Source organism: Diorhabda carinulata, chromosome 7, assembly GCF_026250575.1.
Source record: "Diorhabda carinulata isolate Delta chromosome 7, icDioCari1.1, whole genome shotgun sequence".
Taxonomy (NCBI): Eukaryota; Metazoa; Arthropoda; class Insecta; order Coleoptera; family Chrysomelidae; genus Diorhabda; species Diorhabda carinulata.
In genome coordinates, this window is record NC_079466.1 from 4,021,697 (window position 1) to 4,041,910 (window position 20,214).

The 20,214-nt window shown below is 30.9% G+C and overlaps 1 protein-coding gene across 4 annotated transcripts in view; it reads right to left on the reverse strand.

Moving 5' to 3' along the window:
• Positions 1-15,304, reverse strand: part of LOC130896201 (homeotic protein ultrabithorax) — a 376,840-nt gene extending 361,536 nt beyond the window's left edge. For 2 of the 4 annotated variants that reach the window (XR_009059543.1, XM_057804128.1), the window contains exon 1: positions 14,262-15,304. Coding sequence is in view for 2 of the 4 variants with exons in the window: in XM_057804128.1 (XP_057660111.1) it covers positions 14,262-14,934 (673 nt within the window). In the remaining 2 variants the exon portion in view is untranslated. The remainder of the gene's footprint in view (positions 1-14,261) is intronic. The other 2 variants (XR_009059542.1, XM_057804127.1) reach the window with 1 other exon arrangement.
• Positions 15,305-20,214: the final 4,910 nt, after the last annotated feature.

The following is a 20,214-nucleotide window of genomic DNA, read 5'->3' on the forward strand; positions in this document are numbered from 1 at the left end:
TCATCATTTGAAAAAATTGTAGAATTTTGAAATATTCATTACAACCAAGCTTGTCATCAAAGTATAATGCTTATCAATTTCTATTACTCCATAGACATTCACGGAAAAAATTAAAATAGTACAATTTAAGAGTACCTGAAAGGGAATAAAAAAAATACAACTAAACATAAAATAAAAATATTATCACTCCATTGGCTCACTTAAGGTATAAATTGTTGTAACACATTTTAAAGGTATTTGCGATATTTGGTTTGGTGCCTATCAATAAAAATATTTGGACGCTGCTGTTTTAATCTAGTTCAGGTGGTCCTAAGAACTTTTTAAAATTTATGGGCATCGTAGTTTTAACAGTAACGGTTAAAAAGCCAACTGCTTTAATGTCTTCATTATATTCCGAAGGTCAAAAAATAGTTATTGGTATCGAAACTACTTTTGGAATGTCTTATTTTGTGAGGGATTTCAACTTAACTAAAAAAGTCCATTCTATCCAAAATAAGGATGTTTATTACTATTACTAATAGTTATTTAAAGAACAATTTATCGATTTGGAATATTCTTTTATAGATTTGTATGTAAGAAAAGTCAAAGCTTTGACTGTTTAACTTCTGGGTTTTTGATTGGAAAAATATCAGTTAAACCAGAGTTGCCAGTTGTAGAAATGTATGAAATATATGAAGATTGCTTACTAAAAAAGTTACGTTAAAAATTAGTGATAAAAACAATGTAAATGCAAAAGATCTGTCAGCTAAATAGAATGAAAGGTTTCTTAAAAAAATAAATTGGAAAAAATTGGAAACTAATTTGGTCAAAATTTTTGGGGTTTGCTTTTGTTCTAAGGAGATATTCTGTGTTGTTGGTTCGAAAGAAAAATGACTTTAAACGCAAGTAGGTACCTGAATGACCGAGCTTTGCTCGGTATTTTGTGTTTTTTTTTTTAAGTGAATATGAATGAAATGAAATGAATATATGAACGTGAATAATATTTTTCGATCTTGCCTACATAAAAAAATATAAACTGGTTATTCAAATAAAAAATCATGCAATACAATTAGTTTGATATGTTTTATCACAGTTTTAATTTTGAAATTGGGTCTTAACCTAATACTTCCTCCCAAACTATATTGCGCGTATGTCGAGGGTTTTTGATTTGGCAGAAAAACTTCCAATTGGTGACGCTACATGTTACATCCCAGTTATACTTTTGATGTTATGTGAATAAAAAGACTTGTTACCATGAGTCTTACACGATTGCATAGTCCTTTTGATAGAAATAACGCAACAACATTTTTAACGAAGATTTTAGTTCATATGTTAGCAAGTCTGAAATGTTGACACTATTGGAAAATTCAACTGATTCAACTGATCCTTCAAGCTAATCTTTGGTAGAGTCCTGGGTATAGTGAATTTTGTACTCAACTGAAAATTTGACAATTATATCAATTTTTTCGACATCTTTCTGCTCTGTCTTTCGTCCCCTCATTTTTTCCATTGCCTAAGCAGTTACTAAATACTTAATCAATAAGATTGATACTTGAAATGATGTTCTGTGGTAGTTCAATTTTTTTTCATAGTATTTAGGGTCAGTTCGCCGTTGCCTAATTTTAGTAATTGTCGTTACTCTATATCAACGCTCATATTTTTTTCTATTTTTTTTTACTTTTACTTTTCCGCCCAATGAGAGATTTAGGATTGGGGCTACCGAAACACTACATTATTCTTGTTATTTTACTTCCAATTATTTTATTTTTATTCCAATGACAAAAGTTTATTGACAAGTTGAATATCGATAAAGTTGATTATTGAAAACCCGAATAAAATATTTTCCAAAACCGAATCCTAGCTAGATTGATTTATAGCCTCCGAAACCCCCTGAAAACCAAATTTCACAAACATTGCTGGAAGAGTTTTCGAAATTCAGAATTGCTCGCTTAAAATTTCATTATTCATAAAAGTAGCTTCGCCAAACATTATTTCTTAAATAATTTGATATAATTTTCTGTCTCTAAGAGTAGAAAAAGGTGCATCAAAGCGACAAAAGTATCTTATTATGTATATAGACGTTTAATTTAGCTTATATCCAGATCAGAAATTAGTGTTTGGCAGCCAAGGGCTCCGTTTTGTTCGGATTTATCTCTGGTAGATTTTCCCAGAATTATCTCGAATTGCAGTTAGGTGCTAAAAAATTTGAGTTGTTTTCTTTTCACATTCAATATTTTTCTCTTTTTTCACACGTAGACATTTACCAGAAGGTAATTCGTCTACGTTAACAAATGTGCTCAGTATTTATTTCGAGCCATGAATACGAGGGTGGTTTAAATATAAACCGGAATTTTGTTATAAAAAATTTTATTGATAAGCTAGAGCTGACATGTTTTATAGTTTTTAGAGATTGTCTCCATCACACTCAACACACCACCTTTCCGGAAGCTTTCCGATATCTTTTTCGTCAATTCTCTCGGTTTGTATCGTAACTATTCGCGTACATTCTCATTATTTTCCAATTGCAGTCCGCCAAGAGCCTATTTCAATGGACCAAATAAATAATACTCGTATGGAGACAAATCGGGACTAAAAGGAGAGTGTTTCAGTCTTTTTCATTCCAACTCGATCAATATTTCCATCGTAAGCCAGGCTATATGCGGTCTGCCGTTATCTTGCAGCAATATCGCACTATGTATTTGTATATCGTATTTTTTTGATCTGTAGACAGGTTGTCTTATAGAAGGTTACTATAATACTACGCGTTTACAAACGCAATCACTGGTATGCCCCAAAAACACGGTAACTAACTCTCGCTTTAACTGGCGCGCCTTCTTCCTCCACTCCCAAGACACGCCTGTTCTCTCCGAAATATAATGGTATACCCACATCTCGTCTGTGGTGAATATTTGGTGCTTTGAATTTCCTTCTTCCTCTTCATATTGCTTCAGGAGACGTGGGTAAACTTCCCAGCATATGAATTTCTGCTAAAAATATATACGCTGATATCCAATATTTAGTACTGCGTCAGTCTCCGAAATGTGTTTTTCTACAGAGCTGACGTTCTCATCAGCAACGATTGTTCTTTATGTTGCTCCTTTATTGTTATTCCTTTGCATTATGGTATCTCTTGCGATCTTTAATAGTTTGTATTTTATATTATTGCCAGATGTGTTAAATATTTGCGCCACTCAATCATTGTACAATAGACATATAAAAGAAATTAATGGAGGGGAACCTAATCCAATTTCTTATTCAAAGAAACCATTTGGAGTAGTTGGTGTTTGGAACGGTCACGGTTGTGATAATGCGCTTTAATGTAAAAATTATCTTATGGATAATTTATAGAAACAACCTATGAGACAATTTGAATAACAATCTATTTATATGAAGAATTTGGATGGTATGTAACATGCGATTGATTCATGAATATATTAATTATGTTTTCACTTTAGTAAATTTTGAAGATTAAAAATTATTTTTCGTTACGTCTAGGAATGTTGGTATTATATTATATTACAAAAGCAACAGAATTTATACAACTAATTATTGTAACTAGCTGTTTTAGTTTTCTGGAAGTTGCATGTAGATTGGTAAGCCCATTCATATATTCCCAGTTATTCAAAGTTATCGCTAAAATGCTAAGATAAATTTCTTAGTTGAGGGTAACTACACAACATTCATTCATTCAAACACTAGCTCCTGCTTTCAGGGTTTAGGCTCCTGGTTTTACGGTTCCAAAGCTACCAAGAGGTCAGATATTTTGGAAGAAGCCGAAATTTTGTTTATATTTCATCTCCATTCCGAACAAGTACAGTTTCAGGGATGGTATATTGAATATTAAAATCGCAATTCTAAGATAAAAAACAATATAAATAACCATTAATCATTCAATGTATAATTGATTTAAAAAACTACTACATACTGTACATATGGCAACGTTGGTTTTGCGCGCGTGAATTAGCCTCCCGTTAGACGTTTTGGGTTTCTTCGACTGTAACATTATTATTTTATTGTTCCTCAGAATTAATAAAATATCAAGACTCTCAAGTGTACTTGTGGCGTTTTCACTTAATGTTATAAAATAATAGAACTAACGTAAACCGTAATATTTCTATCATTATAGATTTGAAAATAATGCAATGAAGATCAAAAGGTAAAATATCGGTAGCAAACTATTATTTTGATGTACGATGTGTCATGGGCGGATCAGTTATTGATTCTTTGACAGATAATTGTGGAAAATTGGTCATTAAATGATTCGATGAATAAAGACCAGTGGGCATATGGCACTTAATAAAATTAGCTAGATATCGAGAGAAATCATAAAATAACGACTCGCAGTGGAGCAGGTATCATAACAAAGCCATTACTCCGCCTTTATAGCATAATATTAGCAGTAGAATGAAGATTGTATGCGATTTCGAATCACGGTGGTCTTCACACAATAACAAGAAGCACTTTCACGTTTTAGCATATCGTATTCTTATAAAGTATACTAAATTTTTTTAGATTGTTAAACGTTCTTTCTTTTTTGTTTATTCTTTTCTAGACATACGAGGAATAAAAAAATATTGAATAGTAATGTAAATGGATAAAATAATACGGAACATATTTCGTTAAAAAACCACTTCAATAATACATATTTATTTGGAGATTTATTCTTCTAATTCGCATGGAAATAAAAGTCGTTCTGAACAAACAATTTGTTCAAATAACAAGATAAACACTTATTATCGGTTTCAAATCTTTTGCCTTATTTTATCAAATACAGTCATTTGATCCACGGCAGCCTGAGGATATGCCTAAAACTAACAGCATCAGTCACGTTTTCTTTCAAATTATGTTTCATAACGATGATATCGATCTTTCAACAAATACATTAGTGATCAACAGCACAAATAATTAATCTATTCTCAAAAATATCCAGAAAAGTAGTTATTTATATTACAAGTGGTACAAATAGCGTGCTATAATATACTAGATATTCAGAAGTGATACAAAAAAGTATATGTCTTGCTTTGAAAATGTTTTGTTAGCATATTTTGGTGAGCCACCTATTCTATGTTGAAAACTTTGCCAAAAATTTAAGTATTTACGTGAATATACTGGATCGTCCAAAAATAAAGTTTTCTTTCAACACTACGAAGAATTGTAGCATTAAAAAAAATTTAAATAGCAAACATTCAGAAACCAGGAAATGGACTATTTGCTCTTGATACCAAAATACTGAGCATTTACTGATTGTAGTAGAAATAATTAAAACAAAAAATATATAGATATATGAAAATCCGTCAATATGTTCAGAATGAAAACAGATACTCTTGCGGAAAGTCTGAATCTGTTGAAGCATGCCCGAGTTTGAGAGGCACATCTTAGTATCAAAATGAATCGTGTCAAGCAACGTGCGGTAATTTGTATTTAAAATATTTTCAAGGCATATTCACAGAGATTTAGTGAATATATTAGAGAAATCTGCAGTATCATATGATATAGTGGAAATGCGATTAAAAGATAGTTGTTTTTTTTACATTGTGGGATGTGTCCAACACAATGATGTAGAAACCAAAATGCAAAGTGATAAGGTGGACACATAGACGTACATCTTAAAGTAAGAATGGGGTGGCATTAGTCAGTAGTGGTATAAAGTTAAATATATATAACTCTGATAAAAATATAGCGGACACTATTCCACTACAACCAGAACATCCCGTGACATTAAACTTAAACAATATTTCTGTGTTGATATCGTCAACTTCTAATAAAGTAGTCTAAATACCCCATTAGTCATTGTAAACATTTTACATTAAATAATAAATCTAATTATTACTAAATATACGGATATTTAGTTTCCATTAGGTATTAACAGAAAAATTAAAGTACTCTAATATCTTCCATTTCCATTGCACGTTTTGTTATGTAATATATTATACATTGAATACATATTCAACGATCTAGTATATTCAAAACTCTGTCATCAATCAAGAAATAAGTATGAATGATATAGAAGAATACACTCGAATAAAGTATTCAATTAATATAAAATTTCTTATGCGTGCAAGTAATAAATTGTTACCACTTCTTCATTATCAGATGTAAACAACCAATAAATTCTAATTCTGATTTAACCACCAGTGTACACAAGACGATGAGTATTCAAATGATAATTTTCTTTGCATAATAGACTACGAGTTGAGCTGCAGTATGATTCCGGAGTTTCAACCCTCTAATACCAGTGGTGTAGTATCAATGAAATTGAAATATAAGTACATAAAATTAAAACAGTTGTATCAAAGTTTGAGCTTTCAAGATTCAATTTATATTGACTATTTGTTTCTTCATTCATTGCCTTATCCGTTGCGAACGTTGCCTATTAACAAGGCTATTTTGTTTACGGCGTTTCTAAACAGATCAGCAGATGACCCTCCAAACCACTGGCGTAGGTTGTGCGACCATGAATACAATCTTCTTTCTGGTCTTCTCTCACTATCAACTTCGCCTTAGACAATCAACTGCGAAAGAAGGTATTTGTCATGCATATTCTTCACTTGCTGCGTATATTTTTTGAATAATATTTTGCAGCTCGTCATTGTTATTTGTTATAATTACTGTGTCGTCGGCATATCTCATGTTGTTGATTGCTTCTCCTTTGATTTTGATGCCATTTAATAGTGCTGCCAGTACTTTTCTAATAATTTATTCGGGGTAAATAATGACCAGGAGAGGTGACAGAATGCAACCCTGTGGCACTCCTCTCTTGACAACAATTTCTCTGCTGAACGAATTACCTACTTTTATTTTTGCAGTTGGACTCTAATATCTAATACGGATCGTTTCCGTAGATGCCAGTTTTTTTACCAACAACGATTAATTTTCCATGTTTGACGTTATCGAAAGCCTTGGAGAAATCGCTAAAGCACAGGTGTACGTCATTGTTAATATCTTTGCATCTCTGGATGAGAACCTGTAACTAAAGATGATTTCCCTTGTATATAGTGAGCTGCGTTTAAAAAATGTTTGTTTCACTTTTTGGGCATACTCGATTCTATACAATTATGGTAAAAACCTTCGTTATGTGATGATTTATCATGCTTATTAGACGGTATTGTTCACAGTGCTTCGCATTTGGTTTTTTAGAAATAACGATAAAGGTTGCCTGCAGCCAGTGATCTGGAATCTTTCCTCTTTTATAGATGATATTAAAAAGGGTGGTCAAAAGTTGTTCGAGGACGAAGCACTTTGAAGCAAATGGTCGACGGTTCAATTCTGAATGATTCATCAGTATGCCGGTGATTTTGGTGTAATTTCACGAAAAATATGTTGTATTACAGTCCGTTATGTTATGGTGTGATTATTCCATGCTGAAGTCAATATTTTTCCTAGAGGAGAGCACATTATAAATGTAAATAATGTTCATAAGGTTGAAACTTCATGAATCTAAATGCCATTTGACATGATACAAGACAATGTGCATCTCTAGCTATCGCGTCATGGCGGCCAATTTCCTAAACTCAAATTTCATTTAATATTTTGTGAACGGCTGGAAACTTAAAATAACAAAACTAGTGAAAAAGTTCATCACTCTCAATTACATCTGCTGCTGCCTTGCTGTTTCAGTCTCATGGAGCACCTAGTCGATGGTGGGCCAGGCTACCTATTTGAGAATAGATGAGGAAACATTCGAAAAACTCCTAATGGAAATAAAAAAGAAGATAATTATCTAGAAGGTCACCGAAACGATAATGCTGCAAGTGCGAGATCTTGCATGGAACAACAGATAAAGAAATAGACTCACTCTGTATGAAAAGCGATTTATCCAATTCGCATAATATTGACCAAATCTAATGGATAGAAGAAGTTTGAAGCAGTAAAGGAAATAGGACAATTAACATTACCATTAATTTAAATATTTCAAACTGTATGTTGTCTGGTCCCGGATTTTTGTCGTGCTTTACCTACATCAAATTGTAGTAAATTTATTATCAAAGTTTTTAAACATTTTTTCTAAAATGATAAGGAAAATGTATAACAGGGGAGCATTGAAGCAAATATATACAATCTAGCTCTTATGTGAGATACCTAATATACCCACTTAATATTTTGTAAATCTCTGACTCATTCAATTTTTACTCACTACAGTAATGGATTCCTCTGTAGATCATTCATATTTATTGCCGATTGTTCAATTTCATAGAGTTTTAACAAACATATTTCATATTTGAAAATGATTTTTTTGAAAATTGTAACTTCCGTAAAAATATAGAAGTACACCTATGATTCTGGCAAGTTCCGGCGACAATTCTGACTTACTTTATGAAATATAATCGTGTTTTATACCCTTTGCACTAGTAGCACCCTCGCATTTAGTGAGTGAAAGGTCAAGGAGGTTAAATTGAAAATCCATCTCACTGTCCCCAAATTCTTATTGCCATTTATATCCAGGTAAATGAATTACTTTGAAAAGGGTAAACAAATATGATCGATTCCGTTGTTTTATAATGCCGAATTCAATGATGAAAAAGACTTTCAGAACAAAAAACGTCTTAGTTAACCATGGTTGTGAATGGTGAATATCGAAATATTTATTTGCACAGAAGTAGACAGGCAGAAATTTCAAAATATCTTATAATCGTTATTTCGGTACAATGAGTGAAAATGTTGGAATATAGCTTACAAAGTTCATTTAAAACATTGGAACCTTGTTATGAATGATCTTTAAGCAGCATTCGACACACTGATAACTTCTAAGAAACTATAGATAAGCAAATAATTAATTGTAAATTACCATCCATAACAACTTATCCATCCCGTAATAATATTGTTAGGAATCTTTTGGCAGTGCCTTCTTAAATTGTGGCTTGGCTATTCTTTCAAAAATCTTGACTCTCAAATAACAAAATGCTCAGTAAAGTTTTTTGCATTGCTTCCAGTTGCCTAACACATAAAGCTGGTAAATAATTGACTCATATATTTTGCTTTCTGCTATTTGTATTGAATTTCACTTATCTAATTACTTAATTTTTGGAAGAAATCGAAATTTTCATTTACATACAGATTTTTGTGTATATCAAAATTAAACAACAATTGGCTCATCACCAAGTAGAGTTTTCCGTAATTTCATTTTGTCATTTGATGCTTAATGTAATTAAGAATCTTTAGTAATAAAGAGCATCCAACCAGCTACCTCTTTCAGCAGCAAACAAACAGGATTCTATCGAAATACACAAATTCTCTTTTCAAGACATGAAATGCGAAATTAAATTTCAAGTGTTAAGTGCGTGGCAAAACGTATGGAGTATAACACAAAACGATTTGAAAGAAATAATGCAATCAGTGTCTGAGTCATAGAAATTTAACCATTAAAAATTTTTTAATACAGACCAAGTTACCAAAATGCGAAACGGAGAACAACGATATTTCAGTGAATGTAGCGGTGATTTTAGGTAAAAACATGAATGTAGAAAATATAGTTGGTTATATAAAGGACTATATTGTAATTTGTAAAAGGTACTGAATTGAGAGTGAGTCTTCTGTTGCTAAATATCGTAGTAGTTGAAGCGACTAGAAAAAAATCAATTGTCCAAATTTAAAAAAATTATAATCAATTTCATATTATGAATTTCAAATTTATATATATATTTATTTATTTATTTATTTATATATTATTTATTTATATATAAATAATATATTCTTTTATAATTATATCAGTTGTTCAGTGTAAAATAATAAATTGGAAATTGTCTAATAAAACATCCAACTATTAGAAACTTTTAACATTCAGGCAACACTGTTGATTATATTTCAAAACCGGTGCTATAACTGGGGGCAATCCAAATTCGTCTCACTAACGCCACACAGTGACAAAAGTCAAAAACTCTAACTTTTATTTAGTTGAATTGACTTCCATAGTGGCGTTACTGGTTTCAATTTACGACCCCTTATCTTTTTTTTTTTTGAATACAATATTTTTTATTTCATCCTTACGAATGGAGTCACATTATGAACTGATTAATTGTATAAATTGAGACATTTAATATTGGTTTGGAATTAATTCGAAATTTGGGATAGTGTGATGACATCGCATGAGTTTATTTGCATCTATATCAAATACTTCTCATCATCTTCATTATTTTATGTAGCACTCTAAGATGTGAATGTGTTTATTTCCATAGGGGTCTAGTCATTTACTCCGACGGATGTCTGCTACAAAGTACTCGTTAAACTACGTTTCAAACTTTTGTTTAACCAAAAACTGCAGAACTTAAATATTTTAATTTGAAATTTATTTATTGAAAATTTGTTATGTGTACATGAAACGACTAGCAATGCAAAAAGTAATCTTGATGTCGATAATTATATTTTTTTATCTAGAACTATACAAATTTTTATCCAAGTAGAGTTTTTCAATCTAGCCCTTAAAAGTGATGAGAAAATATAGGGCGACGTTTTCAATTAATAGCTTGAACTTAATCACCATCGGTATCACATATATAGGTAATTAAAATGTGGTATCAAAATGAAGACATTGCTATACATACCAAAATGAAGAAAGGACAATTCAAGTACCTACTTGGGAATATGTGTGGAAATAATATGAAATAATAATATTGGAACTTATTATTACCATTTACCCCTCCTGATGAGGAAATTTTGGTCAGTATAACAGATACTCAAAACAATACTTTAGAAAGTTAGAAAATTCTACTTCAGCGTATTTCGTCTATTTTTGATTAAATATGTTATTTAAATTTTTCAAACTATTGTGCCATTTTTTTAGGTGTGAATTATTATATTCGAATTTATTCAAATAAATAGAAAAAAGTATTAATAGTTTCGTAAAAATTTTATCTGTATTTGATATTTGTTTGTAAATAAACGAACCCAAAAAAACGGTTAGTAAGAATTCAATTCAGCGTTTATTTACTAATAAAACGGTATTTTAAACTTCAGCAGAAATATATTTAGTATTCACATTATATTCCACAATTAATGTGACTGAATTCCAGCATCTTAAAAGCCTCATTATTTTATATATTCAAAAAATTATAAATATTGGAACCGCAATGGGTTATACGAATAAATCACATAACAAATCGCAAAAGTTTCTGTTGATTTACAAAGTTATTCTTGTTTTGAAAATGCAAAGTGTGTTTATTTTTCCATAGTGAATTAAAAGCGTCAACATCTATTGGAACAAAAAGTTTGTCTCGACGTTCATCGTAAACTTTGTGAATGCAATTTGGTCGGGGTCTAATCAATTATCCTCCTACATCATGCTCGTTAAACTGGTACGGAAGATTTATTTCGAGTTACTGAATTGCGACACGCGAAACGGATATTCTATACAGAAAAAATAATTTTTAGTCGAGTTTGAAAATGGACAAATCAATCAGAATTGTTCAGCACAAAATATAAATAACTTTATGTAAGATTTGAGTGAAATTTTTACTGTAAATCCTAAGTGCTTCGTGCCAATGTTGCATTTATACTGTTTTTTATTTATTATTTCTAAATTGTCCTTTTTTTTTCTATGAGCTTCATTTTATTTTGATTTCAAATATGTTTAAAATTATGTTTATGTCAAATGGTAATTATTCTAAACTATTTTTCCCCATTATTCGTTATAAACTTTCACTTTGTGTATTTTAATTCAGTTGTCTTCATTGTTCAAGTTAATAATTACAAAAAATAATATGAATCTAGATTAGAGATGAATTTTCGGTTCATCAAATGATTACTACGACTTTGATACATATAATAATGCCTACTGGGTAATGAATCAAAAATAAAATTCATTTTCCCAATATCATCGACAATAATTCTCATCCGTCAACATAAAACTTATTATTTTCTTATAAAATTTCCTACATTTCCACGAGTCTATTTTGCAGTTTCGTGAAAATGTCTGTGATACTTTGGAGGTAATTATACACTTTCACGGTCACCTGGTTTTTTGGCTCTAGAAAATCGAAAAATGGATGGATTTTAATGATCTTGGTCTCAAAATGTTCCATTTTACGGCGGATTTATAAAATAAATTAGTAGAAATAGCTGGAATGAAAAGTTTTCATATTTTTACTGTTTTAAATCGTAAAAAAAACGGTTTTGCAAAATAATCCTTTACAAAAAATTATGGTAATTATACACTTTCGTGGTCACCTGGTTTTTTGGTTAGGTTAGGTTAGGTTAGGTTGGGTTGGCTCTAGAAAATCGAAAAATGGATGGATTTTAATGATCTTGGTCTCAAAATGTTCCATTTTACGGCGGATTTATAAAAAAAATACGAAAATTAAAAAAAATAAATATTTTTTACAGTTTCATGTCTTTAAATGCAAAAAAAATGACTTTCTACATATAATCCTTCGTAACTGTTTCTGACGTCGTGGAATCAAGTTCGCGTATTTTTTTTTCGCAATTTACATAAAAAAATGAATATTTTGAAAAAAAAAAGTTTTTCTACTATTTAAGGTTTAAAACTATTGAAAACTGCAAATTCAGCCACTACCCCCGTGTTTTTCATAAATTCGTCGTAAAATGGAACATTTTGAGACCAAAAATAAAATTTATCTATTTTTCGATTTTTAATGGTCCAAAAACTATTAACATTGAAGAATATAGTACGAAACTATTCACGAAAATTGATTGTTTTTCATCGATTTCATTTTAAGCTATAAAAACTGAAAAAATCATTCTTTTTGTTTTTTTTTTTTAAAATTGTTTATTAATTTATGCAGAATACAAAAAAAATATAAGAACTTTATCTGATAATGAATAATGAATAATTTTTTGTAAAGGATTATTTTGCAAAACCGTTTTTTTTACTAGGTATTTAAAACAGTAAAAATATGAGAAATTTTCATTCCATCTATTTCTACTAATTTTTTTTATAAATCCGCCGTAAAATGGAACATTTTGAGACCAAGATCATTAAAATCCATCCATTTTTCGATCTTCTAGAGCCAAAAAACCAGGTGACCGTGAAAGTGTATAATTACCCTTATGGAAAATAACGTTTCCATAAATGTATCTATTAAATGTATCACAAAAAAATTATTCAGAAATTTCTTATTTTTTCATATCTTTTCTCTCAGTGTAGAAGATTTGTTCACTTTTTTAATACACGTTTGTCCGTGAAAGCAGCTACAAAAACAAGAATGTATAGAAAAAAATATTAAGTATAAAAATTGGTGACAATAAATCGAATGAAGAAAATTAGTCAAAATGACATTTTCAATTTAAACCGTTAATTAGGCACTTACATATACCTTCCTAATTTCCAATTATATGTTCCCTTATTTCGAATAATTATTAGCTGCGTTTGGAAACAATCAAATATATTGGGTTCTCACTCACTGGGTCATGCCTATCAAACCAGTTATTACCAAATCTACGGGAAATTAAATTACTAGTTCTCAGCGGCGACTTTTTTTATGTTGAAGATATGCTCTACTGTTTAATTTAATATCTTACTAACTATTGATGGCTGAATATTTCTCAGAGGTTTCTAAGATTACTATAAAATTACAAATTCGAGTGTATTTTAGTGATATCTTAACAATTTGTGGATACATTTGAAAACAATTTTCCGTTAATATTATAAAATACTGGGAATTTCGCTGTTTTTCTATAAACTGTGTAAAATATGTGGTTTTCAAACACAAAATAATTAACACGCCTTTTTTTCTATGAATATTGAATATTGAATTATGACGTAAATGATCGTAATAATATATAAAAATTATTGGTAGCTACTTTAATGTCACTAATAACATTTACATTATCTATATATAAATGAAATTTATTTAATATGAATTACACTTTATAATTTGATTACATAAAATTCAATTTTATCCTTTAATTTTTCTTAGTTAACACATCTCACAGTTTCCAATATCTATTTAAAATGACTATATAATATACTAATTCAATTTTTGATATAATGGCGTTAAATAAAGTGATAAATTTTCTACTTTTATAATCATTCTTTGTGAAATTTCGCGTCTAGACGGAATAGTAAAGCTTTGAATTGGGCTAATGCTGAACGCTCGTGAACAGCTGATTGCCCCTCGTGGACCGAAAAGGACCAGCATAGCCGAAAACGCCGTTAGAGAAAGCAAGAAAGATATACGGACCGATTAGTTGGTGAGATAGAGACGATTGAGAACATTCAACCCTGATTATACACGCTCTTAGTTCAGGTTAAAGTGATTTACATACAATTTTATGAGTGCGGAAATTTGAATAGAAATAAAATTGATGTATCTATTTATTATAAAACTCACCTGCTATTGCCATCCAAGGATAAAATGTGTGATTCGTCTGTTGATGGATCTGAGTACCAACGGGTTGAGAAGATGATGAATTTAATGAACATGGGTTGTTCCATGAAGATAACGAATTTGACGTCCTTCCTCCTGTTGCTGCTCCGGGACTAGATGACGGATCGCCACCAACAAGTCCTACCGACGAACCATAACCCACTCGAGAGTCTGGTGTACACGCTGCAGGACGCACGGGGCCTGTGAGACTATTTGATAGATTTGCACCGGCACCTGAAGTTGCACTTTGCCAAACGTCTTTAACTGCAGCAGCAGCTACCACCGAAGCGTAACCGTTTTGATCCGCGTTCCCTTTTGAACAGTCTGATTTTGTCGTTGACGAACTATAATTTACAGAGTTTTGTTGGCCATCTGAAGAAGAAGAATATAATTTACATGCCGCAGCTACGGAAGCATCGTACGGAGAATCTTGAGGTGGACGGGCTTGATGTAAAGAATGTGCATGATGATGTTGACTAGAGGCATATGGAGACATACCTAAACTAAGAGGAAACGATCTGTAAGCAGCTGCCGCAGCTGCACTTTGGTGATCATGATGATGTGCTCCTGTAACGGAACCAGTTCCCTGATGATGGTGGCTTCCGTAGAAGCCACTTTGTTCGAAATATGAGTTCATTATTGTCGCGTTAATTTTGGCTGATTATCAGTTATCCCTCAAAAATTGAGGGATGTCTATACTACTAGGTAATTAAAAAAAAATAACACAAGTTCACTAAGTTCACAATCACAAAATAAATTTGTTAATTTCTCACAGTCAAGCACAAATGTCACTAAAATAAGACATCTTTATAATGTGTATTAAAGTAGTCACTAAATATGGAAACAGTCATTCGATACTAAAAATAATGGTTATTGTTACGATGTAATAATAATAATAAAACTGGTTAATAAAAATTCAGTTTACGATAATGTTGAGCACGAGGCATATACACCGCGCGAATGTCTGATCCGGAATGCACACACTATATCGCGGATCGGAACCCACTGGAGAGCTCCGGAGAGCAGAATCCGGCCCACACATCCCGGCCCATTCGCCGTCCTTCTTTCCCCTATCCTTCTCTCTCTCTTACTCTCTCGCGCCGTCCCCACTTCAACACCGAGCACGCGGCTATAATTGCCAGTTCATTATTACGGCTACATGTATTCGAAAACCCTTGAACACCTCACTCTTGAACAAAGATACGGGTAATTACACGAATTTTTTTTCTCCCATCCACTCTTTTCAATAATAAAGTAAAAACCTTCTCAATATTCATATGAAAAATCACTATAGAATTTATTTTTGCTAAAATAGTTTCGTAATAACAAAAATTATATTTTCGAATAATTTCTAAAATTAAATATGATGAATAACCCTCAAAGATTTCACAAGTAATAAAGTTGAATGTATGGTAATAATGGAAGGGATCATAAATGGACCAATCGCAATAGTATTTGTTACAGTGCTGGCGCCCACATCAAGCATTGCGCAAGTAAAATATATCCCCTAACGACTGCCAGTTCAGAAAACGACCTCCCCACCTCGAACGCTATCTTTGTCGCTCTCGCGACGTAAGCCATGCTGGTTACGTGTCGCCCTCTGTCGATCAAGTACTTTACTCGTAAACCAGATACTTTCAGGCATTCATACGAGCAAGATCAAAGTTAATTTCATGTGACTAAATAAAAACTTTACGGGGCGATTCAGTGAAATGATACATCAAAATTTCCAAAAAAAAAGTTTATTTCATCTTTAGAACAAATTTTATGATATATGAGTATAGATTATTTTCTTCACTTTTACACTTAGTATATAATTAATGATTGATAACAGTGAAATTAAGCTGCTTTATTTAATACAAGTATACATTTCATTAGGTTAGAATATTCAAAGTTGTCATGTGTCTAAATTAAAGTTTACTTAGAAATACCAATGTAAAAAATGTATTATTAATGTAGAAGAAATAACAATGGAAATATAATTCAAATTGTAAAAAATCGCGTTTCCACTCAGTATATTTTATATGCTGCTTTATAGATTAATAATTATCAATTTACTGTTTTTATTACCATTAAAAAAATAGTCGTTAAAATTTCTCTTAACAAGCTATATCAATGTTTAACCAAATAATGATCTATAAAGTCGTAAAGATAATTCTAACAAATCTCCCGACTACTGAAACATAATTATGGGGTAATAATATGGTCGTAAAAGTACAATAAAATTGTGTTCGGCAATACTAATCCTTATGGCAAAGGTAAAGAGGAGGTAGGCTTTCTTAAACGTCAAATTTCGGTAATTTCAATATGCAAGGAGGTAACATAGTTGTAAACCAACGTTTTACTGCCATTTTAGTGCTCGTAAATGTCAGTGTTAAAGAGAAAAAAGTTTATGGTCCTCGCACATTGTAAAGCTGTAAACGTCACTTCAAAAAGCGTGCCAAACGCCGTAACAAATTTATGAATAATATTTATATGATTTGTTTATGTAAATAAACGACCACAATAAAAATTTTACGATATTGTCGGAACGTAAACAATTATAGTTAATATAAATAATAATATGGATAACTAGGAATGAATTCATTATGTATTCCACATTTGTTATCATCGGGTTATTTCAATAATTATAATTGGTATATTAGATTCTATTTCAAGCAATAATTTTGAAAGCAGACGCGATATCTGAAGATAACTCGTAAAAAATGGGAAATATCGAATTTGATATCTCTAATGAAGTACCTATCAATAAATTTGTAATTTTCTTCGTTAATGTGAAGTTAATTTTAGTAACAAGTAGTTTTTCGAATAGTTCGTCGTCAAATGTGATTCGTTCCAAAAGTATTATCTCTGAGGAAGAGGTTAACAACGATCATCGCTGTGGTAACTTTTTAGTCAATTAGGTACTCCAGAAAGATCTATCGAACTTTATCTTATTTATTTCCTCAGATTGTACACTAAAGAATTTCGGTTCTTTTCCATATTTCTTCTCTTTTTTTTTTAATGATTCTTCTTAGTAAGCTTTATAAAATTTTTCCGCATTTCGGGACAGCATTTGAATCTGTAATAATAATTCATATTGGTTATCGTACCTACATTTTATAAATCGTACTCTTGAGCTTAGACACCGACGAATGTTTGCTTCAAAGTACTTTTCTCAATCTTATACAATTGATACGAGCTTTTTAGTTTCTCCACAACAAAAAATTGTTCTAAAAACTGTTTGCATTTAGGACCAACATTTTTTAGATATTTTAATACTTAATTGATTTGTCGACTCTGAAGTATTAATGCGACACTATGACAGTAAAGGAGAAAGCTTGCTTAGATGACTAGTGGTCAAATAAACTAAGCGAGACAAGATTTTATGAAAAGATTGCTATGAAATTTAACCTCCTCGGTAAAAAGCTAATTACTCCTTGTTAGCAAATTGCATTAGATTGAGAATGCCTTTAATTCTAGATTTGAGAAAGTGGATAAACATCTCGTTTCAAAAAAGAGCTTCATTCGTAATCTTGTCCTTAAGCTACTGCTCAAAGATATGCTCAAAGAGGAGCTACAGATTGTTTCCTAGTAAAATGAATCGCTTCAAATCGATGATTTTAGCAAATAAAATGGCTTCATCAGATATCCCATGCAGAGATATTAAGATAGTGGATAACAATAACCACATGTACCTAACTTGTTTTTTCATTCGATAGTAGATTTATTAGTACTGTAATGTTTCTGGGTATCCCATCATATTATTACTTCTATACAATATTCATCTATAGATAGAAGAAATATAAACATTTATTATATTTAGGTACCTATATCAAGAGAATGGCGTTACGAAAGAGAACACATTTCAAATTTGTTAAATTGAAGTTAAATAATTTAAAAAATTATGAATATACCTAGAGGGAAATTAATATAAATTATATGAACAATTATGCTTGAATTAATTAGAGAAAAACATGAATCTTATTAAACATATTAAAAGGGGGATGTTGCTTTCTCTAAATAAATCCAAACGAATAAATTTTCATTTTTAAATCATTATGCAAATTTTCAAAGCCAATGAAGTCTCATCCAATCCAATTGTTCACAATATAGATCTGCATTAAAAGTTTTCCGGGCTTTAGCCTGGTGATTAATTTTGAGAAAACCGCTGTATTGTGAGTTGGACTATCATATAGGACACATTCTTATTCTCCATTAAGCAAGTGATCAAAATATGGTTCTGTATGGTGCCGTGGAATCAATACGTTGCATGTGATGGCTTTGTTCTCACCGGACAAATTAAGACGGACACAAACACCTGTCTAATTTGTTGGTTTTCTTGATCGGTAGAGAAATCAAAATGACCAGATCTGAATTAAGCTTCCAATATACTTCGATAAATGTTTTTCTTTTTGGGTGTTTTGTGTTACTACCCTTGTGAAACTCAAAAAGCATACAATGTTCTTGTGGTATTTGGCTTGCCATTTTACACCAAATTGCAAAAAAGTCTAGTATTCAATTATTTAGAAGTGATGAAATTACATTAATCTTAAAACATATTTGACACGAGTGCGTTCAAAGTTGGACAATATTTATTTAAATAATTAGATAAAATTATGAAGCCCAACGCTGGCCATCGATTTATTTTGTTTTTATTCAGAGAGAAAGAGAAATTTAGGTTTTAATAGCATTTCAAGTGAAACTTCAACTACAGCATATGCATGGGTAAAGTCGCTTGTATTTGTATAATTATGTGGTAGTTGATTTATTGATTCATATAATTATTCTGACGAAAAATATTCTATCAAAAAATCTTCTACGTCGTTTACTATCTATAAAGGTATTTAAGAAAATTAGAGCGATTTTAAATGTTTCATTCAATAATCTGAGTGATTACAATATTTTCAAAGTTATCATCTTTCTCTATGTTTTATGCTGTTTTGTCAAATTAATATGCTGAATTGCTACTCTACCTTCTACTGAAACTAATGCATATCTGGTTAGTGATTTCTTTTCCTCTGTATATTTTCCAATTTCTAAGGTTTTCTTCTCAATTGGTAGAAAATAATTTGTCTTCCAGCAGCTCCAACTACTGCAATGGGATAATATACATCAGCACAATAACATCTCTCTGGCAAGTTAATGCTCATCGTTTGATTAGGACTGTGAGTGTCCCAAAATTTCAATATTGTCATTGACAAGAATAATTTGCGCTTTTATACAGTGGCATGTTTTAATTGGAGCTTGTTTCATCGCCACTTGAACTACTTGATTATGTTCCACAACTTTGGAATCTTTCATAGGGATTGTGTGTGCTGAGTGTTGTATTGTATGATCAATATGAAATTATATTTTTAAATTTAAAAAGTCTTTGACCTGTTAGATATTTTAAATGCTTAACTTTTATTTATTGCTTGTGATTAATGTAAACTTATTCTACATTATTTATTATTCATATTTGTATGTTTTTGCTTGGCGTATTTTATGTTCTACGTAAATTATTATACCTCATATTTTGTTGGTTGCAATGATTATGAAAAGTATTATTCATATTCTAGTCACAAGTATCAACTTTTTTGAATAAAACTGTTTATGCAAAATAGTATGGAGCCTAAAAATTTTGTTGGAAAATTAATAAAAAGTTTCAGCTAAAAAGTTTTCTGCTTCGAAAACTGTTACTAGGTTTTATATTATGTTAAATTTTTTGGTACTAAAAATATTTATATTATTGAAGTTAGATTAAGGGTAACTTACGGGAGATATACATTAAATATTATAGTAAATACCAACATTTTAATTTATTCTTTTCGTAATTACACATACTTATATATCTTGGACACAAATTGTTCGTATACATTTTGGCTGCTTCAGGATTGGCTTTTTCAATAGGTATTTGTACTGAAATACAATGAGTTAAAGCAAAGCTTCAAGAAGC